Source organism: Arvicola amphibius, chromosome 2 (assembly GCF_903992535.2).
Source record: "Arvicola amphibius chromosome 2, mArvAmp1.2, whole genome shotgun sequence".
In the NCBI taxonomy this organism is placed as follows: domain Eukaryota; kingdom Metazoa; phylum Chordata; class Mammalia; order Rodentia; family Cricetidae; genus Arvicola; species Arvicola amphibius.
Window position 1 is genome coordinate 146,427,050 of NC_052048.2, and position 26,671 is coordinate 146,453,720.

The 26,671-nt window shown below is 44.8% G+C and overlaps 1 protein-coding gene across 3 annotated transcripts in view; it reads right to left on the minus strand.

Moving 5' to 3' along the window:
* The window catches only part of Dpp6 (dipeptidyl peptidase like 6), a 655,432-nt gene that overhangs the window by 135,870 nt on the left and 492,891 nt on the right, over window positions 1–26,671 (minus strand). For 2 of the 3 annotated variants that reach the window (XM_038318721.1, XM_038318723.1), the window contains exon 8: window positions 11,985–11,990. The exons of the other annotated variant lie outside the window; for it this stretch is intronic. In XM_038318721.1, coding sequence (XP_038174649.1) covers window positions 11,985–11,990 — 6 coding nt within the window. The remainder of the gene's footprint in view (window positions 1–11,984; window positions 11,991–26,671) is intronic. 3 annotated transcript variants of the gene reach the window in all.

Below are 26,671 nucleotides of genomic sequence, written 5' to 3' on the forward strand. Positions count from 1 at the left end.
CAGGAGATGTCTCTAGCATTAGATAGATGAAGAAAGAGCACCCAGGGAGGGGTGGACACGTTTAGCTATACACAAACTCACTTCGAGAAACAAGGGTTGGGGCTGGCGCTCTGTTGTGCAACACAGCAGCTATGACTGGCAGTAATTTGCAGTCTGTCTCAAAACACCTAAGGAGACGATTTGGAATAGTCTCAACATAAAGTCAGAAATGCTAATTACCCTGATGAGGTTACCACATTCTGTATATGTGTATGGAAATACCACGGTGCACCACATATATGTGCCGTTATTACATATCAGTTAGAATAATCAAGAATAAGACCAGAGAAATGGCTCAGAGGGCAAAGACACTTGCTGCCAAGCTTATCAACCTGGATCCAAATCCTAGAATCCACATGTTGGAAGGAGAGAACTGTCTCCCACAAACTGTCCTCTGATCTCCACAAACCTGCCATGGCACATCCATGAGCACATGCACACACACACACACACACACACACACACACACGTAAAATAACGTTACCAGAGAAGATCAGGAGGTAAAGGTTCCTGGAAGTAAAGTGTAATTGCTGCTCCACAGCCACTTCCCTCAAAACTCACGAGCTCAGTTGCCTAAGCTTGGAGGGAGATGACCCAGAGATTTACATACATGTGCTTGCATGCTTTCTCAGGAACTTGGGAGAACAGAAGGCTCAGTGGCCCGAGAACTTAAGAGGGCGATGACATACAGATTTACATGCACACATTCACACGTACTTCTCATGGAACTTTCCCTAAATGGTTGGAAATCATTCCCTGGGTAAAGAGCTCAATTTCTTCAGCTGACTCTTCGATATACAGGCAATATAAACATTATTTCTTTCCCCTGCTCTTTAACCATTTCACCGTCCAAGGGGGCGCAGTGACCTTCTACTATCAATCTGTCATTTGGTGGGGACAGCCAGTATTCTTGGTCATGACAGCTTTGAAGACTTGGCAAGTCTTAACCCTTTTATATTGATAGAGTCAGCCCCAAGAATACCTCTTAGGCCATGTGCTATGGTTAAGAAGCTAGACGATTTTGGCAATGACTCAAATTTCCTGTCTAGTCTTAGAATCAATAATAATGTTATTAGTTTATAACACACATGCTATTCTTTGGTATTTTATTGCTTCGTATTTTAATGATAACCAGTTTATTTTGCATTCCCCCATTACCCTGTCAGCCTGAGATCCAGTATACTTGGTTCTTTCTTTTAGGTCCTGCGCAGGCAGTTGCAGGATGTGGCAACGCCCCTATTAATTGCTCTGCCATTTGATTCCCCCCAAAACATGGATAATCACATCTGCTGAGCCTCTAAGGATGAAAGGTAATAATCTGCAGGACAAAGCCTTTTGAACACATTTAAAAATAACAGGTTATTAGCGTAATCAATATCATGGGCCAGGCTCATCCTCTTCACTGGTGACACTGTTCTCTTCATAGCACCCTTGCCTTCCTCCTGCTCTGACATGTCCTCCTCTGCCCTTTCCTGCAAAATTCAGAGCAACGTATCCCCTTCAATCTCCATCCCATGAGTGAAGACAGGATTAAACCTGAAAGGCAAAACTCAGGGGAGAGAGGGGAGGGTTTAAGATAGACTGACCACGCATCTTTCCAGAGAGTACTGGCCATTGCCCTTTCCCAGTGCCCACCGGAACCAAGACAGAGAGTCCAGAAGTCATGGAGGAGATCTGCCCACCAGTATGATTCTCAGTAGAGAAGGCAAAGTCTTTTCCAAAACAGGCACTGAGAAAAATCTCAGGATGTTCCATGACTGATCAACTCTCATTTTACACAGAGAACTGTAATTTATTACTTTTCAAATTCTAAGGGGGAAAATCCCCCCAAACAGCCTACCCAGTGTTTATGGTAGAGGTATTTGGTTTGGCATGGGGTGAGGGAACATCCTAACTAAGTACACGGATGTAACACTCCTAATGCTTCCAGGGCAGACCGGTGGTTCCAGCCAAGGTAGCCATGTGCACCAGGCCTTCACAGTCCTATGTGGTTCATAAACTCCCTCCCTCACAGTGGGTCTGAGAAACACAGGTGTTGACCATAGGATGGCCTGGACAGGCTTCCCAGGGTTTAGCAGGTGTTGGCAATTGCTGGGAGGAGCCTCCAGGTGTCTTAAGGACAGCTAAGAGGACATGCTGTCCACTTCATCTGTAGGGTTGGCAGGTCCATTTGGACAGTCATACCTGAGCTGAGATCAGAAGGTGAACAGGGCATGGCTAGGATATGAGCATCCCAGGACAGAGGGCTACACTTGCTGAGGTCCTGGGTCACTCAGAGCAACTCATCAGAGGAACGAAGAGGGCCAGAATGGTTGATCAAGGCCGAGGGTGTGGGCATGGGACTAAGGAAGATGTAAGAGTGGCTAATGAGATTTTTAGAGGTGCCCTAATAATCATGTTCCTTTATCTGAGAACAGTGGGAGACCCCTGAAGGGCTGGCCATGCTTTTACAGTGGCTGACTGTTTGTTCTAAAGGAGGAAATGAGAGCTGCTTTCCCCACCGTATACATTGTATGGAAGAGCAGAGGGGACAAGGGAGATTGGCGGAGGGCTTGGATGAGGGATGACCATGGCCATGGCCATGAAGCTGCAGCGAGCTGGTAGCTCAGCAAGTAGTTCGGCATGTAGAATCCCTATAGCTTGATGCTGCTCTAGACACAGGTAAGGAAATAATACTCACTGAGGAGTCTAGCAGAGCACAGGGGTCTGCCCACCATAAATCACCATGGCCCTCGGGTGGACACAGAAAATGGTTTCCTGTGGTCACGAGGAGCTATTCCTGTGCTTGGTAGCTCTTTAGCCTCAGGCAAAGCTGGGCTATGTGTGAAGGTGGCTTTGGTATCTATAGCTATTCACCAGTCCCGTTGTGTCGTTAGCCAGCATTGTCACCCACACCTGAGACTGCACTGTCCCAGGCAGCACCCGACAGCCTTCGTCCCACCCAGAACCAGCATTCCAGGCTCGGCCTTGTGGTCTTCAGCTAGTAGGTCTAGTTCTTTACCCCTGGAGCCTGTCACTGTTTTAGCGACTGGTCTCCTGTGCCACCAGGAAAGTAGTGGCAACAAATAAGTCCCCCGGAAAGATCAACATTCTCTCCTATGGGCAGACATTTTCCTTAGTATGATTCAGGACCAAGGTATCTAGAGATGTACACTGTCCCGCTAGAGTGCTGGGAGGCATGGAAAACTTACACAGGAAGTGCTCCCAGGAGACTTCCTAGACCCTGAGCTCCTAGTGCAGGAAGACACTCACATGGCCTGCATTGAGAGTAGCTATGTTGCTGGACTTCTCATTCAGTCACAGTTGCTGGACCAGTGAGTTTATCTACCAGCAAAAAGACTGTGGCATGAACCTGGGGCATGGCTCTATGCTAAGCTTTATTGATAAGTAGGGCTAGCCATTTCCTTTAAACTCCATTGTTTCTCCCCTCTGTTCTGTGGCTTGGAGTGGGAGGCTGTCTGTGTACTGTTATCCTCTTCCCTGGGCACTGGAATGGTCTGTAGTCCAGGTACATGCATTCCAAGGATTCTATTCCTGCAATAACAGGGAAGGGGGCTTCATGTTGGGCTCCTGATTTTCTGAATGGTCCAGGTTCTCAGCCTTAGAGAGAGTCCAGGCTGCCTACTCCCCCTTACCTCCTGGGTCCAAGAGCTGCAATGATACAGCTCTCGGGAGTGGGTGGGGTTGAGCATATCTTTTCTGACTTTACAGAGTGGACTGTTTGTAGGGATAGAAGATGAACAGCCAGGACTCTAGCCAGAGAGGGCTGCAGGAGAGGGGCAGCGGGATGGATAGAGGGGTGAAGAGACAGTCCCCAGCATGACCAGAAAGGAATGAAGAAACTCGCCAGAATACCATGAGTTTCTGGATTCATCTATGCTTGGTACTAAATATCATTGCCTACCACATATATGGGGACATGCCCTTCTTCATTGGTTCCAGTTCCAGGCAGGCTCCTATCTTTTATAGTTGAAACATCCAACAAACATGGGAGTCCTGATCAACTGCCAGGCCTCTATCTCCACCCATCCCCTTTCCGCTCCTTGGCTCTCCTCATGCCAGGAAGCACAGAGGGCATAGATCTGCATCCTGGAGGTGGTCCTCATCTGCTTCAGGCAATCTTTCCCTGTGCTTGAAGGCAGAGATCTGTGTGGTTATGGCAGACAGTGTGTGCTGACTCACAGGCTAAGTTCAGCTATTGATACTGTGATTTGCTGAGATGGAGCTCCTGTGTTTGCCACAGAACTTGGGATTTTATTGTTCTGGCTACTGCCGCTACCACGTGGTGATCCATAAGCCTTTTACAGTGAGTGGTTGCAGAGATGAAGACAAATCTACGTTGGCAGCAATAGAAAAGTGAATGTCTTGCAGGTAAAATCATGGAGTGTGCTAAATTATAGACCACACCAGCAGTTCCTGCACATCCTGCCACCTCAGTGCCACTAGATGGTACTGATCACAAGGATCCAACAAGAAGGATGGGGAAGTCCAGGCTATGGGAAACACTCAAAGGCAGAGCAGGGGAGAAGACTGCTTCTTTGACTCTGGTGTATAGACAGTCTTAAGGGGATCAAAGACAATGGCCTCATAAGGTAAACACTAGAACACAGTTGGCAGAGCCCACTCTGCTTGTGTGGTAAGACAAAGCAAACAGCAAGGTGTTGTTGGGACAACGAGAGCTTTGTAGGGACATCATAGCTGAGCCTTGAAAAGGCTCTCACGTGAGGTCCCTGGGCACCTTACTCATGAGTATGCTGGGGACAGCACTTGCCTGCTCTGGGGAAACCATGCACTTCTTCATGGGGTGGAAATCCTTTGGTATATGTGCAAACAATCTCATTGACAGTCCATCCAGAGAAGCTGAACACATTCCACACACGACATCTAAGGAGCCTGGGGAAACTCAGGCAAGTCTCAAGGTTCAGCAGTACCCAGGAGCTCATCTTTCTTAGGCCTTTCTACTCAAGAGAGCTGGATCTGGAGTCAGGTCCTGCCACCTGGCTGTCAGGTAGTCACCTGCTCTGAGGAGACATGTCTACATTCTCCATCCAAATGGCCAGACCTTGGGCCCTCTTCAGCCTTCTCCCCATGAACACGGAGGTCCCTGTGACAGTGGAGCCTTGCTGTGTATACGTCTGAACCCTCCTGCAACAGAGCTTCTGCCATCCTGCTGCTATTTGCTATATCATGGAAGCACACACCAGTGAGCCCCAAGTAACAACTGCCATTTCTGCACACATTTTCTGTGCACGGAGGAATTTTGAGACAAATGTATTTTATACTCCCCTGGTATTTAGTGTTGTCCAGACAAGACTCTGAGAGTTTTAGCATTTTCATGTACATAATCCTACAATGTCATATCACCATGAATTGCCCCTTCCACTGTAAGGCCAATAGTATAGCTTAGCAGGGGTGCATCTGAAAAGGTGAGGAGCTAGGATTCGCACCTGAGCCGAGTCAATAGCTCAAGCTCTGTGCTTCCCTTGTCCCAATGATATGGAAGGGCCAAAGCCATCCTCACTTTGAAGAAGACAAATTTGGCTCAGCAACATTGAGCTGTCACACTGAGAGTAAACAGACCAATCAGAAAAGCATCTCGTGCCACTCAGGATCAGTGGTTCTTGAAGGGCCTGGCTATGCTGGGCACAAGACAGGAATGATCATTCTTAGGACCTGCCCACATCCACTGGGTCAAATGCTGGCAGGAACCTAGCCCAATGGGGTGTGTGAGCCCTTTTGATACAGAGCACGGTGATCATGAGACCTTCACACCTGTCCTTGTGGCCTCTTTCAGTTGGAAATCTATAATATACAATGATTGCTCTAGGCACAGACCAGTGCTGAGTCTCAGAGGGAATGGGCTTGTGGCCAGACAAGATACCATGACCCCAGAATTTCATGGGCTCGGAGAGAACGGATGGATTTATCAACTGCTGGAAAACAATCTGAGACATGCTCACACCACACAAGTCTTCTGTATTGCAACTAAATTCAAGCCTCATTGCCTGCCAAGAGCCATCCCCTGACTCCAAAGAAGTGAATGAATTTTCAGCATCATCTTAAGATGATAGAAAAATCAATTTTTCTTGGAGCATTTCGGGGATATTTTGGTATACTGTCCAAATATGAATACTCGCTGAATTTTAGTGAAATGGAAATGCTACAAGGGATATGTCACTCAAGTGTCCCTGGTTGAATAGACTGGATTGTACTGACATGTCATGCACACTGGTGACATCAGGCATGTGATGGAGAATAGTAACATTAGCTGTGTAGGGTGAAATGGTTGCTGGAGATGGGAATTGGAAAGGTGACACTAGGCTTATGGGGTGGACTGGCACACTGGATGTGTGGGATAGCAGAGGGTGTGTGGGGTTGAGTGGTGACACTGGGTGTGCGGGGTGGAACAGTGACATTAGACAAGTGAGTCTGAACGTTGACACCAAGCATGTGGATTGGTGACACTCGACATGTGAAGGGGACAGTTACTGGTTTGAGTGTGTGTTGTAGCCTCCCCTGTATATTGCAGGAAAACTCATCATTCATTGCACTCCTCTCCCTCCAAGTTCCCCAGTACCTGACATGCATTCTATTCAGTGTGTGGAGATGAGTACCAACACTCCAGTCTACCTGCAGGGACTCCTGCCAGTCACAGACATTCAGACATGCCTCTCCTGAGGGTGGTCCTGCCTATCACCACCTCCCCAGGGAGGAGTCTAGGGATGACCATCCATCCACAATGTCCCCATCTCAGATACAAATGTCAGAAGTGTTTGGAGCTACATGCTGGGAAGAGGTTGACCTAGTGTTCTTACCTGTTGCTGTGTCAAAATGCCCTGACACAAGCCACTTAGGGGAGAGATTTCAAAGCACACAGTCCAGGTTACAGCCCAGCACTCTGAGGAAGTCAAGGCAGAGACTTGAAGCACCTAGTCACATCCCACCCCCAGTCAGAGGGCAATGACTGAATGCACGCATGCCCATGCTCAGCTCCTCCTTCCTTTTCATCCAGTCCAGATTGGGGGGTATTTCCCCCACATCCAGCATAGGTCACCTTAGTTAACACAGTCCAGGGTAGGTCACCTCAGTCAACCTAATCAGGAAAAGCCCTCTCAGGCACTTTCTGGGAAGAGTCTCCTCTCCCAGGTGATCCTACATTGTGTCAAGTTGACAGAGCCATCACTTGGCTAGGTGTGAGGTACCCAAAGGTGCTGGGCATGGCCTCCTCCATCTATGATCTGACTCGTTTCTTTGTTAGCCCCTGAAAGAATGGGCCTGAGACTAAATCAGATAACTCACAAGAAAGGCATCAATAGGATTAATTTATAGAAACTAACCAATTTTTCTATTAAACACATGCACATTTAATTAACCATGGACTATAACTAAATGTAGCTGATTTAAGTCGGGGTGGAATTGAATTATATTGGCAAAGGCTTTCTAAAAATCATGAAATTAGCATAATCTCTCTACAAATGTATGCTCACCTGATCTGCGAGGCTGCAATCAGAATGGGTGATGAGACGTTCAGAACACAATTTGCAAGTACGAATCAAGAGATTTAAAAATTGTTGATATTTTTTGACTAGATAATTCCACTTCAGAAGCATTTCGGGTGCAGGGGTGTTCTACGGTGTGACTGATAATATGGGACACTATAAATAGCCTAGCTGTCGACAGGAAAACAGCTGGCTACATTTTCATAAATCTATTTCCCTGAAACATTATGTAACTATTAAAATTCTGTTTACAACAGGCTTTTAATTGTCTAGAGAGCTGATCTTGTCATAGTGGGCAAAATAGTTGGGTTATCAAATTAATTATAACTTCAGAAAGTACATGCCGTTCAGGAAACGGGAGAGAGAAACAGAACAAAAATATTAATAGTAATTATATATTGTGGGTTTGTCAGTGTTAGTAAATGAAGGCCCTTTTCTATTATATATATATTATATGTATATAAAGTATCTCACATATGAGATATATTTTACTTTCTCTGCTCCATAGTATTTTTACAAGGGGAAAAGAGACACATGATAAAATTTTATCAGGCACCTGTGATGACCCTGGCCTCAGCCACAGGAACTGGAGGAGAGGACATTCTGCCTGTGGCATGTCTATGTGATGGGAATGGCCTCCAGACACATTTTCTGCATTCTGTGGGTGCTGACGGAGCCACAGAATATTATTCTAGAAGGGTGGCTCTACCCTGGGCATGGCAGAGCCCTTCTAGAAACAGGAGACATTTCTGCTCTAACAGTCCCTTTCTCTCCACACCTGCTGCCCTTTTCCTGTTGCCCAATAATATCCAGGCCCACGGAGTTGCTATCCGGCTGTATTCCAGAGCGCTATAGAGACTCAGTGAAACTTCAAGTCCTGGGGACTGGGCTGACTACACTCCTCCTAAACAGTAAGTATGGGCAAGCAGCTGGCTGAGGGAAGGCGTCGCAGGACAAGTAGAGAGAGGAGACATTCCTATGGTCTAGTGGTGCAGAATATTTGTTTACACTGTGAAGCTCTGTCTCTGCCTAAGGGGCCTTCTGATTGGTTTAATAAAGAGCTAAATGGCAATAGATGGACAGGAGAGATAGGCAGGACTTTCAGGGAAAGAGGAATAGAAAGGGAAAAAGAATCTAGGCTTAGAGGAGACCCCAGGGAAGCGCTGAAGAGGTGGGACATACAGCACAGAGCAGAGGTAACAGCCACGTGACAGAACGTAGATTAATAGAAACAGGTTAAGTTATAAGAGTTAGTTGGGGAAAAGCCTAAGCTAAGGCCAAGTTTTCAAAATTATTAGTAAGTCTCTGTGTCATTATTTGTGAGCAGATGGCTGACAGAAAAGCTTACTAAAATCTGGTCACAGATACACGTCTTAGCAAATCTCACAGCAAGGTGGCTTTGGACCAGGTCCAACGTCAGCTCCAGCACCAACTTGACAAGGAACCTTGCATGACCCACTGTCCCAGGCTGACCTTATCTGTGATGGTCAGCTCTGTCAGTTTAACACGCTGTAGGATCATTGGAGAAGAGTCTCAAGGGGGAACTGTCTAGATTGTGTCAGCCTGTGCCTTGTCTGTGAGGGATTTCTTAATTGGGGTAACCGGTGATAAGACCCACCCTGAATGTAGGTGGCACAGTCTTAATGAGCTGGGCCCTGGACTGTATAAAAGTGGAGGAACTGATAGTGGTACCTATACCTGGGGCAACAGACAACAGTCTGATTGGACTTAAGGCCTGCTTCATAGGACAGAATTCATGTGTGGTACTGAAATCAGTCAACCATCTGTTGCTAGTGAGGTCATGACCCTAGAGGGCTACTATTGCCACCATAAACCAGCATAATTCCCAACCACACTCTCAAAACCTGTTTTTATACCCACTGCTCATCAAAGAAGCTTTTTTTTTTCAGCCGACAAAGACCATTACAGAAATCTGCAAATGGCCAAAATGTTGAGAAGAACCCTGATCGTGGTGTACCCATCCACAGTTGATATTCTTACAGCATGACCTCTACAACTAAGGCTCAGGGGACACTTGGGAAAAGGGGTAGAAAGATTCTAAGAGCCTGGGGACCAGGATATCAGCCCTGAGATAGCACCTTCTATACATATCAGGGAGCTGCATCTTGAAGTCTTAACAACACTGTCACCTGAACAAGACCTGCACAGTGACAACCAGCTGACATTCCAATGGGGATGGGGTCCAAAGTGGACCTTGGGAGGTCCCATCCTAGATGAGGAGCAATGGGCAATGGTTGCTAGAGTAGGCGAATCAGTTTTCCCTAGGAATGAGCTCCCAATAGGGTTCTTCAATCCCAAGTGGTAAACCCTAAACATGTATACATATGATCAACTCAGTAGGTTGTGTGCGTATATGCATGTATGTATATATATATACATGTTATATATACACACATATACAGGTATATATGTATGTATAATAATTAAAGTAGAAGTCATAAATATGAGAGGGAGTTGGGAGCATGGGAGAAGTTGGAGGGAGTGGAAATAATTTACCACACCCATCTATGAAATTCCAAATAAAATAATGTAAAAAAGTAAAATATTCAGAGACCATGAGCTGAGCTCAAGCAAAGCCTCTTGCTGTCTCCTGACGGTGAACAAGTTCACTCAGCCTCCTGCTGCTGTGGCTGCCCTACTCTGAGGGGCTGCCACTTGGAACTGTTCCCTAAAACAAACCCTTCCCCCTGCAAGGTGCTTTGTCAAGGTGTTTTTGTCACAGCCACTAGAAAGGAAACTCAGACATTATCCATAAATGACCTTGTGTGACTGACATGGAGTCCCTGAGAAACCCTTGTTTGCATCATGCGTTCCCTTCCTCCTTCACGTCTGTAAAGATGGCATCATAGCTCTGTAGTGGCATCAGTCATACAAAGTCGCATGACAGAAGCAGGATCCGGGAACTTGTGGGACCTTGGTCCTCTCTTCATGTCAGTGGGAGGGGACCTGCTCCCCCTATGAGAACGCTGGAGCCTGTCTTAGATTCCCCCTGGCTGAGACCCAAGTCTCACAGTGCAGCTGGGGACTTGCCCCCTGCAGCCAAACTGTGAACCAGCTTTAGGGAGGCTCAGGGCAAGCAGCTGACTATGAGGCCCTGGCCACCCACACCACAGCACTGACCACCTTAACGTGCATGAAAGGGGCAGTAACCACATCAGCTACATCCTCAGAGCACCCCATTAGGCTCTCTCTAAGAGAAAACAAGGTAGGAGAAGCTGGGTGGATGGCGCCCCGAGGCAGAGTCAGCAGGTGGCAGATCTGGGTCTGGATAAGGTGCCAGTTTCAGGTCTGTGCCCAGTGGCCTCAGGGCTAGACTGTTCCTTCCTCTACCTCAACAGTCTACTTCAGCTACGGTGGTGGAGGAATTTCTCCATCCAAGACTTCAGAAGTCTTGGTAACTTGAAAACCTTATCATTTATCACCCAGAAGCACAATATAAGTCTAGCCAGCCCTGGGGATGCCTTGGGTAGTTTTTTTTTCTCACTCTTTCATCTCTCTTCCTGCTTAGTTCAAACCCTCAAAAGGTCCAGTGGATCCTTAGGTCACCAGATCCAAGATCGTGGGGGAGGCCCTTCAGTGTCCACATTGTCCAGTCTACAATGTCAAGACTCCTTCCCTCTAACAAATGACAAACTACAGCAAAAAACAAAGAGAACGAGACAATAACCTACCAAAATACCATTCTCAACTTCATGACTCCCCTATGATGGAAGCCAATGTCCCCCTGGCCCGAGAGTAATGAAATATCTGAGAAAGAATTCAGAATCTTACTTTTAGAAATATTCTGTGGGCTAGAACTAGGGACTCCTGCGGACATTTAATGGCAGTAGTTAGGTCTGTCTCTCTCTCGCACCCCACCTCTGACTTCCTGGGGTAGATCATGGCTTTTCCAAAAGGCTCAAATTTGTTTAAAGATAGATGTGGCTATACCTCCCATAGAATGAGGGGCCTGTTGGGACTCAGTGCTCATCTGAGGAGAGCCCCCAGCCTGTGAGGGCAGCTGCCAGGGCCTCCCCCCTGTTTACAGGGCTGAGTGAGGACATTTCCAAGCTCAGCGGGAGCATGTGATGGAAGATTTTAATATTCGGCTGACTTTGTGCTGCAAGGTAGGTAATTAGCACTTCTGGAAAACCAGTGCACTCCAGAATTTAAGCAAAACAAAAATGTTAATTAATAAAGCGAAATCTCTAAATCCTTATAATATCAGGAGATATCCAAGCTGCATACACTTAGCGTCAGAAAACCATGATTGGAGGGGATGTGATGGAGTCACTGGGACAAGGGCCTTTCTTCATGGTCTCTTGAGCACCTGCTTTCCTGATTAGAAAAGTAGCATGCTCACAGTCAGCCAGTCACTGCACAGCTCTCATTGAACTGGAGGCTGCTGTGGCCCTAGAGAAATCGCTTCCAGGGAAGCCAAATTACCAACTGCTCATACTCGAAAAAACTTCCAGTCAGGGCAAATATAAGTGTTAGTAGATGAATAAGAGGTTTTTCTTTTTTAAATAAAAGTATCATGGGGGCTGTGTATATGGCTCAACAGGTAAAGTGCTGTCACACAAGCATGAGGATCCAAGTTTGATCCTCAGCACATAGGTTAAAAGCCAGGCATAGTAACACATGCTTGTGATCCTAGCCCTGGGGAGGGAGAGACAAGTAGACCCAGGAATCTCACTATCTAGCTTGTTTTGCCAAATAGGAGAGCTGCGGGGGTCAGTGAGAGACTCTGTCTCAAGAATTAATGTAGAGGGTTAAAGAAAGAAGAATACATTTGATGGTGATATCTGGTCTCCACACACATGCTTCTGTACCAGCACATACATGCAATCACACACACATGCTTCTGTACCAGCACATACATGCAATCACACACACACACGCTTCTGTACCAGCACATACATGCAATCACACACACACACTTGAATAGGAAGACAAACATACACAAAACACTCCCCACCCCACCCACTATCATAGTGAGAGGGTTTTTGATGTCCTGAACTTTAGTTTGACAAAGCAGGCATGTCTTTTTTGAATCTGTAGCAATGCCTGAGTTGCATACATTATAACTGGAAAACCTAACTTCCCAAGAGAAATATCCCCCAACATCTTGTTTCTTGATAGCAAAAGTTTACTGAATTACTTCCCTCAAGACAGCAAAAAGTAGTTTGGTATGTGAAGGTGCAGCCACATGGAATGGCAGTCACTGCGGTTGCCCAACTGCCCTGTGGTAAATGGTATTAGTTACTGGCTGTCTGCGCTGTACTTCATGTGATTGGCACCATGTTTTCTAATCTTACACATCACTTCAGATCCACCTGATAACTACAGAGAAGAGGCATCTTAATCATCTCCCTTTATGGATGAGAAAATCGAATCAGGAGGTTCAAGGTTAAAAAGGCTAATGGTCTTGCTTCAAGTTCATGTTTCTTCATTTTGTAATTTTCTCATTGTTTGCACAAAAATCATTAGATCTTTGGCACAGCTCCAAAACATTAGATTTCTTCTTCAACACCACTGGCCAGGAAAAGGAAGCAACATTTGACATGATGAATAATGCTGTTCCTACCTAAAATAACTAACTAAATAGTCTTCTAAGACTCAGTTTCCTCATTTGTAAATAGGGTAAAAAAGACCTGTCAAGGGATGTTGTACAAGTAAAGAGGTAGTGTCTTAGTTGGGGTTTTTATTGCTGTGAAGAGACACTGTGACCATGGTAACTCATAAGAAAATCATTTAATTAGGGTGGTTGGCTTACAGTTTCAGAGATTCAGTTCATTATCATCATGGTGGGGAGCATGGCAGCATGTAGGCACACATGGTGCTGACTACAACTTGACCAGAAGGCAATGGGAAGTGGATTGAGACACTGCAAATATCCTGAGCATAGGTGAACTCAAAGCCCACTCCCACAGTGTCACACTTCCTCCAGTAAGGCCATAGCTACTCCAACAAAGCCATACCTCCTAACAGTGCTACTCCCTTGGGGAGCCATTTTCTTTCAAACCACCACATTCCACTTCCTGGCCCCCATAAGCTTGTAGCCATGTCACAATGTAAAATGCATTTGGTGCAACCTCAAATGTCCCCATAGTCTATTGCAGTCTCAACAATGTTTAAAAGTCCAAAGTCTCTTCTGAGCATCATGCCAATCTCTTAACTGTAATCCCACCCCCCCCCGTAAAATCAAAATAAAAAAGTAGATCACATATTTCCAACATATAATGGCACAGAATATACATTACCATTTTAAAACATAGATAAGGAAACAGTGAAATACTGAACCAAAACAAGATTAAAAACCAGCTGAGCAAACTCCAGTCTCTTCATCTCTATGTCTGATGCCAAAGTGCTCTTTAGATCTCCAATTCCATTTAGTTTTGTTGACTGAAATACACTTCTTCCTCTTGGGCTGGTCCCACACTCCCTGTTGTCAGCTTTCCTAGGCATGTATCCCATGACTCTGGCATCTCAAATATCTTGGGTTCTTCAAGGCAATCCAAGCTTCAACTTCATAACGTCCCACAGGGGCCTCCCTAGTCCTTTATTCGGGGACACCCTGATACATATCTGGCCTCAGAAGCTTAGGTGTGGAGGCAAATTCTATAACCAGTGCCTTTATCCAAACCTCTAAAGGCAGAACTATGTGGCTGAAGCTGCCAAGTTCTGCTGGGACTAGAACATGGCCCCCTCATTCAATTACATCTTCATCAGCTTTCTGTTTTTTATTGTTACTTTCACTACCTATGCTTGGCTGTCCTTGAACTTGCTCTATAGATGAGACTGGCCTCAAATTCAGAGATTCACCAGCCTCTGCCTTCTGAGTGCTTGGATTAGTGGTGTATATTACCATATGTGGCTTTAAGCTTTTCTTTAGAAAAACTTAGCTGGGTGAGCTATTGCCCTCAGGTCACCCCTCCCTCTATTCAATTTCTTAATCCATCTATCTCCTTGAACACAGGATTTAGCTCTAGTTCCTTTTCTCATTTTGTATTTTTATTGTGTAGCTTACTCCTTTTTATTATAAATCTTCATCAGAGTGACACTAATAACCACACAGCAGAGTCTATACTAGGCTGCTTCCTCTGTCAATGAAATTAATCACAAACTCTTCACTTTAGCCTCAGGTAGACTTTTTAGACAAGGGCAAAAGGCAACCATATTCTTCACCAATACATCACAAGAACAATCTCCAGGCAACATATTAAAATTTTCTCCTTTGCAACTTCTTGAGGTCGCTCCCCACTGTTCATCAGATCACATGAGTCTTCTGTGCTCCTTCTAGTATGGTCCAGTAAACATCACTTAAAGCATTCAACTGATTTTTTTTCTGCCCTTAAATTTTTTTTTTTTTTTTTATGGAGCTATAGGTTTTTCTCTGCTCCCATCCTTTCCTCCCCCTCCCCTTCTAATCTCTCCCATAATCCTCACGCTCCCAATTTACTCAGGAGATCTTGTCTTTTTCTACTTCCCATGTACATTAGATCCATGTATGTCTCTCTTAGGGTCCTCTTTATTGTCTAGGTTTTCTGGGATTGTGTATTGTAGGCTGGTTTTTCTTTGTTTTATGTCTAAAAGCTACTTATGAATGAGTACATATTATATTTGTCTTTCTGGGTCTGGGTTACCTCACTCAATATATTTTATAGTTCCACTCATTTGCTCAACTGATTTTTCTAATCCACAGTCCCAAGGTCCAGATTCCTTCAAAAATGAAAAAAAAAAAAAAAAAAAAACAAACAACCATGGTCAGGCCTATCACGGCAATAACCCACTCCCTGGTACCAACTTCTGTCTTAGTTGGGTTTTACATTGTTGTGAAGAGACACCATGAGCACGGCAACTCTTATAAAGGACAATATTTAATTGAGGTGGTGGCTTTCAGTTCAGAGGTTCAGTCCATTATCAGTCATGGCAGTGAGCACGGCAGCATGTAGGCAGACATGGTACTGGAGAAGTAGCTGAGAGTCCTACATCTTGCAGGCAATGGGAAGTTGACTATGAGACTGTATAAAGCTTAAGTCAGAGACCACAAAGCCTGCCCCTACAGTGACATACTTTCTTCAACAAGGTCACACCTCCCAACAATGGCACTCCCTATGAGCTTATGGGGCCAATTACATTCAAACTATCATACACACTCATTTTCATGTCCTCCATAAATGTACACCACCTGGCCTCCAGGTCTCAGGCAGTTGGAGGAAGGAAGCGACAGAACAGCCCTTCTCTTCGGTGCCACCAGTTGAATAAAAACATTCTCTCTACTGTTGATTCATTGGGTTAACTTACAGGAATTGTTAGTTGTGCTTATCTGAACAAAAAAATAAAATAAAAACCAAAAGAAGATCAGTAGGTCTGAGGACACACCCATGGCTCTTTCCTTGTCTGCAATCTCTAGTTGGAGGGAGAGGTGAAAGCCACATGATCTCCTTATTCTGTGCTTCAGTCTTCTCTGATGTTCTCTAGTGTGACATCCAGAACTGCATCCCTGGCATTGTGACTGGTCCTTGCTTTATTCCACAACACTGAGGGATCCTGGCTATGTAGCCAGAAGAGAAACATTGCATGTTATGGGTGAGACTAAGGGAATAGTTTTAATTTGACTGAGGAGGTAGATGCATTTTGGGAAACAAACAATGTTATAGGTCACAATAACTTTGCTTAAACTATTTGTGCCAACCAACATGGGAGGATAGAGTTATAGACACTGGCAGCAAGCAGATGCTCCCAGAGGCACTGATTTCTTATTAGAGGAGTGGGCCAAACCCATCAACATGAAGCAGAAGAGGTTGAAATAAGGAGACCCAGCTTTTGTTTTATTCTCAACTCCTGCTATCAATCAGGTTACAATGAGAATAGACATAGCCTTCTAGGGGAAAATGATGAGGGACTTCCTGTGGGCTGAACATGGGGCAATAGGAAGGAAGACCTGTCCACTCATGGTCACCTTCTGATGGTGGATGGTCTGGGCTGGTTTCTGTACTGGTTTCAGCACCCCAAAAGGCAGTGATTGCTCTGGGTTGAAAATCAGGTTGCCTATTCCTGAGAAGGTTTGCTACAATTCTTCTTCTTCATTTAAGTTATAGCCATTTTCTATTCATCTACCAACGAGAGGCTAATCACTATTTCAAGGCAGCTAGCAATTCTTACTAATGGTTCTGGAAATAAATAGGTAAGCACAACTCTGGGAGTTCCTCAAACGAAGTAGCAATAACCTAGGAATCTGCGGACTTATGACATTTTAAGGGCTTTGAAGGATCATAGGAAATCACAGAGACTGAAGCAGCAATCATGGAACCTGCTTGAATCTGTGTTAGGTCCTGTGTGTGTGTGTGTGTGTGTGTGTGTGTTATATAATGGTTGTTATCTTGGTGTTTTTATGGGACTCCTCACAGTAGAAGTGGGATTGTCTGACTCTTTTGTCTGCTCTTGGGACCCCTTTCCTTCTGCTGGGTTGCCTTGACCAACCCTGATATGAGGGTTTGTACCTAGTATTGTGTATCTTGTTTTGCTGTGTTTGGGGCTCTGAAAGGCCCACTCTTTTCTGAAGGGAAATGGAGGAGGAGTGAATCTGGGGGGTAGAGGAAGTGAGGGGACTGGGAGGATTGGAGAGAGGGAATCAGGATGTATTGTATGGGAGAATAAATTTTAGGAAAGAGAGAGCCCTTGAAGTCTTACATTCATTGTGATAAGACTCTTAAAATAAACATCACATATTCGGGGCCAACTGAATGATTAGACAGCCAACTCCCATCATCCACTTAGTTCTTGAGCTTGTGTTCTCAAGGACTATACTTGTTGGGAACAAGAGAGCTGACTAAAGAGGAACTACCTGTCAAAGATGTGCTTCTCCTGAGTGGAGTAATGATGGTATCATGCTATATTGCTTCAAAGGAGGCTCCGTAGTGGTTCAATAAAGATCAGTCCTAGGAAACAGAGTCTTGACAGTGGCAGCAAGGGTGTTAGGGACATGAGGGCATTTCGGGACAGTTAGAACCAGAGACACTGACAATTTCAACAGAACATAGGGACAGCAAACTGATAGCCTTTTAATCTGTCTATTGTGTGTGTACAGGTATGCATGTAGGTGAGCTTGCGCCAAGGCACATGTGGAGGTCAGAAGACAACTTGCAGGAGTCTGTTCTTTCCTTCTATCACGTGGGCCCTGGAGTTGAATTCAGGTCTTCAGGCTTGGCTGCAAGCATCTTTATCTACTGAGCCAACCCGACTGTTCAACAGCATTGTTTTGACATTGGTTGATTTTCTAGATTTGTAGAAGTTAATCAGTAAGTTATATTTGGCCTTTTAGTAACAAAGGTTTATGCTACTTTTGTGTTTTTACCTATTTAGGTATCATTTTAATAAAGCAATTTAAGTCAAATTAATAACATGATTTAACATGGATTGGACCAGTTTCACTTATGGATGCAGAAAAAGTCCAAAAGGAAATAGATTTCAAATTCATAAATATGTGCATGAAAATAAATGGCACCAAAGCCAAGGGACCTTTGCCAGCAAGGCTGGCAAGACTGGTTTTGTTCTGACTGACAAAACAGACTTCCAACAGAATACAAATCACAAAAGTAGCAATGACAGATCAAAACTGTGTGTGTGTGTGTGTATATATATATATATATATATATATATATATAGAGAGAGAGAGAGAGAGAGAGAGAGAGAGAGGAAATAACCTTTACAGATTGAGGATGTCAAACAAATTTCCATTTCACACTAAATAGGGAAAACGTGAAGGTATTTCTTTAATCACCCACCTTAGTTTCTTTCCCTGTTGCTATGGTAAAATGCTCTGATAAAAGTAACTTTAGGGAGAAAGGGTTTATCTCATATTACATTTTCAAGGGGACAGTTCAGTAAGGTGGTCACAATGCATGCACAGTCAGGAAGCAGCATGCTGCTGCTCAGCTCCCTTTCTCTTCTTATACAGTCCAGGATCCCAGCCAGGGGATAACACCACACATGGTTGGCAGGTCCAGGATCCCAGCCAGGGTATAACACCACACATGGTTGGCAGGTCCAGGATCCCAGCCAGGGGATAAAACCACACATGGTTGGCAGTCCAGGATCCCAGCCATGGGATAACACCACACATGGTTGGCAGGTCCAGGATCCCAGCCATGGGATAACACCACACATGGTTGGCAGGTCTATGATCCCAGCCAGGGGATAACACCACACATGGTTGGCAGGTCTTCCCATCACACTTAACACAACCAAGAGAGCTGCCTCTGCTTCCCATAACCAGAGACATGTTTCCCAGGTTCTCCTAGATTTTATCAGTTTGACAATTAACACCAACAGTCACAATCACATATAAAATGAGGCATCTCCACTATTATATATGTCTCTTCAGTATAGTGCTGGCAGTTGGAAAGGGAACAATAGGGTAAGGAAAAGAAGCAAAGAGAAGAGAATATAAAGGGAAGAAATGATTTGTTGCTATTTGGAGAAAATGTGGCTGCTGAATCCTAATCTAAAGGAATATGTGGGCATGAGAGTAGAATGGTATGCCATCATTGTGGTTATGGGATGGGGACTCAGTATGAAATGTCAAGAGTAGTTAGCACACAGAAATGAGAAACACTTTCACTTCAACTAAATTCATTAAAAAGTTATCCTAGGAACATACTGAAGAATAAAGTTAAACCAAAAATTTGTAACTAACTTATGAGAAAATTTATAAAACTAGTGAAAGATGTTTATTAAAAAGTAAATGGGCTTGGAGAGATAGTGCAGTGGTTAAGAGTGCTCGCTGCTCTTGCAGAAGACAAGGGTTCAGTTTCCAGCACCCACATGGGGCTCACAATTGCCTGTAACTCTAGCTGTTACAAGTATCCAGCACCCTCTTCTGGTCTCTAAGGGCATTGCACACATGTAGTACACATAAACTCAGGGAGGCACATAAACACATACAAATGAATAAATCTTTATAACAAGTAAGTAAATTTGGAATCACATCACAAACTGGTTAGTTCAATAGCCAAACTTATAAATTATCCTTCAATTTGTATATAAATTTAATGAAATCAATGTCGATTTTCCATGTGTCTTTTAAAAAAACCAAATATGGTTATTCTAATTTGTATGTGTGTGGTATACATGTGTAGAAAGATACATATATGTACAAATGTATACAGAGTGCCAGAGACAGCCATGATCCTTGAGACAACATGTTTAGGGAACTAGCAGTAGCTAGCTTCACATCTAAGATAGAGGTATGATAATTAATGAAAAAAGATCTTTACTAACCTCACATCTGACAGATGATTGATCTCCAAAATATATAAAGAACTCAAGAAACAAGACACCAAAACAAAACAATCCAATTAAAAAATGGGGTATGAACTAAACAGAATTCTCAGCAGAAGAATTTCAAATTGCCAAAAGACATTTAAGGAATTGCTCCTCATCCTTAGTCATCAGGGAAATGTAAATCAAAATGACTCTGAGATACAATCTTACACCTGTCAGGATGGCTAAGAACAAAAATACTGAGGACAGCTTATGTTGGAGAGGATGTGGAGTCATGGGAACACTCCTCCACTGCTGGTGGGTGTGCAAACTTGTACAGCCACATTGGAAATCAGTATGATGGTTTCTAGAAAACTGGGACTCAGTCTACCTCAAGACCCAGCGATACCACTCTTGGACATATACCCAAATGATGCATACTCATACCACAAGGACATTTTCTTAACTATGTTCATAGTAGCATTATTTGCCATAGCCAGAACCTGGAAATAACCTAGATGCCCTTCAATCAAAGAATGGATAAGGAAAATGTGGTACATTTACACAATGTAGTACTACTAATCTGTAAACAAAAATGACATCATGAAATTTGCAGGCAAATGAATGGAGTTAGAAAAAAAAACCATCCTGAGTGCGGTAACTCAGACTCAGAAAGACAAACACGTCATGTACTCACCATAAGTGGATATTAGACATAAAGCAAAGGATAGCTAGACTACAATCCACAGCTCCAGAGAAGTTAGGTAACAAGGAAGACCCTAAGAGGGACCAATGGATCACCCTGGGAAAGGAAATTAGATGAGATCTCCTGGGTAAACTGGGGGTGAGGGGAAGTGGTAAAGCGAAGGGGATGGGAGACGAGAACATGAGGGAATGGGAGCGTCAAGCGGGGAGCGGGATGGAGTGGGAGTGTAGGGAAAGAGAGATCTTGATAGAGAGAGCCACTATGGGGTTAGGGAGAAACCTGGTGCTAGGGAAATCCCCCAAAATCCACAAGGATGACCCCAGCTAAGACTCCTAGCAACAGTAGAGATGATGTCCAAACTGGCCTTCCCCTGTAATCACATTGGTGATTATCCCAACTACTATCATAGAGGCTTCATCCAGTAACTGATGGAACCAGATGCAGAGATCCATAACCAAACAACAGTCTGAGCTCTGGGAATCCAACTGAAGAGAGGGAGGAGGGAATATATGAGCAAGGGAGGTCAAGATTATGATGGAGAAATCTGCAGACAGTTGAACCAAGCTTGTTGAAACTCAGGAACTCTAGACCAGAAGCTGTGGAATCTCCATGGGACCGAACTAGGCCCTCCATATGTGGTAAAGCTTGGACTATTAGACTATTTAAGGGGCACCTGGCAGTAGGACCTTGTTGGAGCCTCTTCTCTATGGTGGGATGCTCAGCCTTAATGCAGGGGGGAGGGGCTTAGTCCTGCCTCAATTTAAAGTGACAGACTTTGCTGACTCCCCATGGGAGCCTTTACCCATAGGGAGGAGTAGATGAGAGGTGAGTTGGGGAGGGGTAGAGGGGCGGAAGGAGGGGTGTGTGTGGGAGAACTGTGGTTGGAATATAAAATGAAATTTAAAAAATAAACAAAAATAAAAAAAGACAGACACACCTCCCTCTACAGTCATGAATACAGTTTTACCTAAAAACACCTACAAAGGAAGGAGAGAAAGACAAGATTTCCTGAATAAATCAGGAGCATGGGGTCATGGGAGAGGAAAGAAGGGGAGAGGGGAGGAAGGGGGGGCAGAGAAAAATGTATAGCTCAATGAAAACAATAACCCCCACCAAAACAAAACAAAAACATGTTTTTATGCAGAAAAAAGAATGTATGATTTTTGCTGCCCTGACAGTGTAGTAGGCTACAACAGTGTCCCCATTCCCCTCCAGCTGTTGAGAGTCAGAGGCAGCTCTGAGGAGAAGGGAAGGAGACTCTGCCAATCAGCGATCTGTCAGTCAAGTGCTTGCTCCCATGGAGAAGAAAAGTGAAGGCGTTTGTATTAGATCCTCAAACCGTTTTTCAGAGGAGCTGAGGACACATCTGTGAGGGTGACATCACAGAGGTGCTAGACCCTGATAAAGGGGCATCACAGTCCTCATCATAGGAAGGCACGAAAAAGGCAAACCATAGAGGAACACATTTCATTGAAGTGAACATGGCTCACTATCACAGCACATCCAAGTGAAGGGAAAACAGCTTTGTCAGGTTTTATCAATCAGTAACTGACAAGGAATTAGAATTCAACATATACAAAGAAACCACACACACACACACACACACACACACACACACACACACACACACACACAGAGGTTACCAACCTCCCAAGACAAAAACATGCAAAAAGACATGAATGCTGTTCACGGACGATGTAATACAAATTGGAAATGCACCAATGGAAAGATGTCCGACCTCAGTTGCAATCAAAGGTACACAAGGCCAACTCCACAGAAACTGGCACACCGATGCCAGGAAACACCAGTGAAATGTACCCAGCCCACTGTAGGATTTCTAAAAGATACAAGAGGAGCTGGAGAGATGGCTCAGTGGTAAGCAGCACTGTTGCAGAGGACCCAGGCTCTGTTCCCAACACCCACATGATGGCTTGTAGCTGTCCATGACTCAAATTCCAGAGCATCTTATGCCCTCCTCTGGCCTCCATGAGCACCAGTACATATACACGTGCACACATATGCAGATAAAACATTCACAAATAAAGATAAATAAATCTTTAAAGAATGAAAAATCTTGCATATCCACAAGCAGGAAAAGGCATCATGACACAGCAGTGCTGCAGGCTACCACACAGCACTGAAGCCCAGGCATGAGGGCTTCATGTACTCAAGAGTACCACACACAAGCCTGCATGCAAACATGGAGGCACATGGCAACAACAGTTCCACCACATAAGAAACACACATGATATATTATAGAGTCCAGAAACATATTGTAAAATATTTCCATAAAGTTGGGACATATTGGAATGGTGTAAATTCATGTAGCGGAGGAGGGGACAGAACAGGTGGCAATGCAAGTCCTGAAGACTCCTGGTGATGTTCTGATTCCGTGCTGAGTGGTAGGAGTATGAGCACTGACATTACCCACCTTCATTTCTACGATAATTCAGTAATATATAAAATACACCTGAAAATAAGATCAGCCAAATATGGAAAACCTTTAAAAAATGGGAATCCACTTCTGGGAAGAGACACACGAAGCCTTATGTACTCTGACAGGGCTCCCATGCCTTGCAAGATAAATGGGGATCATGATCTCTGACCTAATGACCCTCCTCTCCAAGAAGAAAGGCTTGATTCCATTTGGGGTTTATGCTGGTTTGGGGATTGGCAGCTCATTTCTGCAACCTGCAAAGATGTCAGTTAGGTCGCTGCTTCATCTACTTTTAGAATGCTCAGAGTAAGTGGGGGAAAATAAAGGCATTCAATTAAGGCCAAGCAGAGGTCATTCTGCGAGATGCCTAGCTTTTGCACATTATAGGTGGTCTGGGTGGACTTGGATATAGATATCAGCACCCACAGTGATAATCTTCATGTCTGCAGGACAAGATTTCTAGACATCAAGTCACTTGGCCTAGAGAGGCATGGTGGACTCAGAGTGCTGCCAGGTGAGGCTGGGATGGCGTCACCTGGGCCATCACGCTGTGGCTGCGGGGACATTCATCTGTTTGATGAACGTGTTTTATCACGTTTTGTGTGCAAAAGAGAAAATACATGCAAAAACCCCTTACATAATGACCAAGAACATTAGAGACCTGACCTAAAAGACCACTGCAGTAGGCATTAGATCCTAATGCTAGCAGCACACAGGGCTGAGTCAGTGACTGAACTCGCTGGCTGCTTCTACTGGAACAGACTGTTGGAACCTCATTATATGTTCTATGGGAGAAAAATCACACTAAAATGATTAATATTGTAATATTAATATTAATAACTGTAATTTATCATACGTAAAAAGAAACAAATTTGTAAAATTCTGATCTTAGGGTTGCTCTACCTAAGTGGTGTGAGGAGATCCCGTGGCTGGTGATTGCCTTAAGAGCCTGTCAAGTAAGGAAGGCAGCAGATTCCCTGGGAACATTGAGCCGGTGATGTCAACATAACACATACTTGTCAGTGCCCAGAGGCTCAGAGCACATCCTTAAGCGTCATATGTTTGTCTTAACACAGGCCATTACTCAGAAGCGCTGGGGTTTATTGAAGAGGTCACTCGGGTCTGGTTCTGTGCAGACAACCATACTGGATGCTCAAGGTGACCTTGGACCAGAAGAAGCATAGGGAGAACTTGAACAGATCCTGAGGCTCACGCTCCTCTTCGGTCCCTGTCAAGCAGACTTCTGGGTACTTGGCCACGCTGAGAGGACATACACAAGTTTGGTGACCTTGAAGGACAGTCTCAGCTGTGTCCAGCCACCAGGCCTTTGGTTTTATGATGTGTGCACAGGCTGCTGAGCTCTTGGCCAGGAAAATTTTAGGGTTATTGGAAAGGATTTATGGGCTCTACCATTTTACCAGGAAATTAGAAACACCTCAGTGTGTTTCTTCCCACCACAGAACACAAAAGGCAGCTGACTGGATGCTGACCAACTTCATGCTGTGATCGCAGACTCAAATACGACCCTGCCAGGGCTGTGGACAAAGCAACAATGAGGGGTTCCTATTGCTTTCACCAGCTTAGAAGGTACAAGCGACTTTCCTACTACCTGATTTGTTCTTTTGTTATCCTGAGCCCTTGGTTAAGGCGAGGTCAGAGGGAACCGATTCAACAATATGGAACACACAGGAAACTTAGAAGACAGAATTCACTGAACAAACCCCATTGTGGACTCTGTTCTCTGGTGGTTAGATGAAGCAGAGGGAGATGGCCTCAGGGGACATTCTAACGTGACACAACTTCTGTTAGCTATCACATCCAGTTAACTTTAAAAAGTGAGAGTTTGTATGGCTATGGAAAAACCAGCTTAATTAAATAGACGCACTGCCTGTGTATGCATTCGCCAGCTCCTGGGATTGCTGAGTCTGACTCTGAACGTGAGAGTATAGGTAATGGTGAGCCACTGGCTTTTAGGGAGAAACAGTTATGACATAACTCCTGGCTTAAGAGGAAAGGTCAGATAAACTTTTTCAATAATTTGAAAAAGAAAAGACAAAATAAGCTTTAAAGAAGAAGTAGCCGCACTTTTCCCTTAGGTAACTAAGGTGCCTTAGCTGGGGCATTGTTCAGCATCAACGCTTACGCCAGCCGTCTTTGCAGCAGGGGCTGAGAAGTGTTGGTGAGATGGAGAAGGTGGTTTTTTGAAGGTGCTTAAAGTGTGATCAGGAAGAAAAATAGACACTCAGAAGAGCAGCCCTGTGGGGCAGGCATGTGGATAAAGGCAATGGCCTGTGGTGGCAGGGGACAGCAGCAGGCCTGAGCCCAGCTGAGGAGGCTGATGTCATCAGTGATGGAGGCTAAGGAGGCTTTGAACTGGAGGAACAATAGATGAGAACCTTGTGGTGAGAAGGTGTGGGACCTTAGGGGACACATACTGCTCCTTACTGCTGTGACCCGGCTTGGGAGGGGAGGTCAGCTGGGGAGGTCAGAGAGCAGCTGGGGGCAAGGATGAATGAGGCTGGTACAGCAGGTGGAGGAGTCGGGACTGTGTCCTCCAGGTGGTGACTAACAATAGGAGCGTTGTGCACTGAAAATCACTGTGATCAGCCTTCATTTTAAAGCACGGAGAAGGGTGGAATACCAATACACTGCTTAGACTCCGGCAAAGCGGATTGACGGGGGCACTAAAATGAGACATCAATTGTGTATGGCCAGAGAAGCCATGATGGTAAAAAACCAAAAGCATTCAGAGAAGTAATTAGGTTTACAACTCAAAGAATAAACAACAATTCCTTCATCTGCTGACTAGTCTATAGAGTGGAAATAGCTGAACTAAATTTACATTAAAACCCCTACATTCTCAAAGGAATAAAACTTGTTCTGCTATTAAAATGGTCTCCCTGGCTATCTATGGTTAGGTCATTGCTCTTCTGGAAAAATAAGATGCCTTGCCTCCCGTGAGCCTCATGGGTGGTAGGAAACACTCATGGAACTGAGACATGGTATCGAGGGGCCCTTCAAAAGCGTGAAGCATGGTCACTTTTTAGTATTTATAAAGGTTTCTTTTTAAATCTCTCTCTCTCTCTCTCTCCTCCTCTCTCTCTCTCTCTCTCTCTCTATCTGTGTGTAGGCTTGTGCATGTAAGCGCAGTATCCCCAGAAGCCAGAAAAGGATGTCAAATCTACAGGCAGTTGTGGGCCACCTAACACAAGTGCAGGGAGCCAAACTCAGGTCTTCTGAAAGAGCAGCGTGTGCTCTTAACCACAGAGACATCTGTCTGGTCCCACAGTTGACTTAGTAACCAGCTAGGACTAACAACACGGTTGAGGAGCGGTCCTGTGAAGTCCATTTGGACAAGAAGGCTTGGCTATACTTCGCAGACTCCCTAAGTTCTCATGTAAGTGCACCAAATAGTGTAGGTGTGAGCGAAGTCCTGGGTGAATGCACATTATTGATACAGGCTTAACCATGTCAAGAACCAATGCCTCAGGTGTAGACGAGTGGCTAGTCCTTCCTTGGATGAGGCTCAGAGGGATGCCAAATCCTGCCTCAGGTCCAAGCGAAAATGTTGACAGTGTGTACAGAAAACACCCGCCATAACTTTCTCCCACCAGAAGTTTGTGGCCTGAAGACAACTGCTCCCAGACAGAGACTCCTCCCCTACAGACTTCTCCCCCACAGGGACTCCTTCCCCACAGACTGCTCCCCTACAGAAACTGCTCC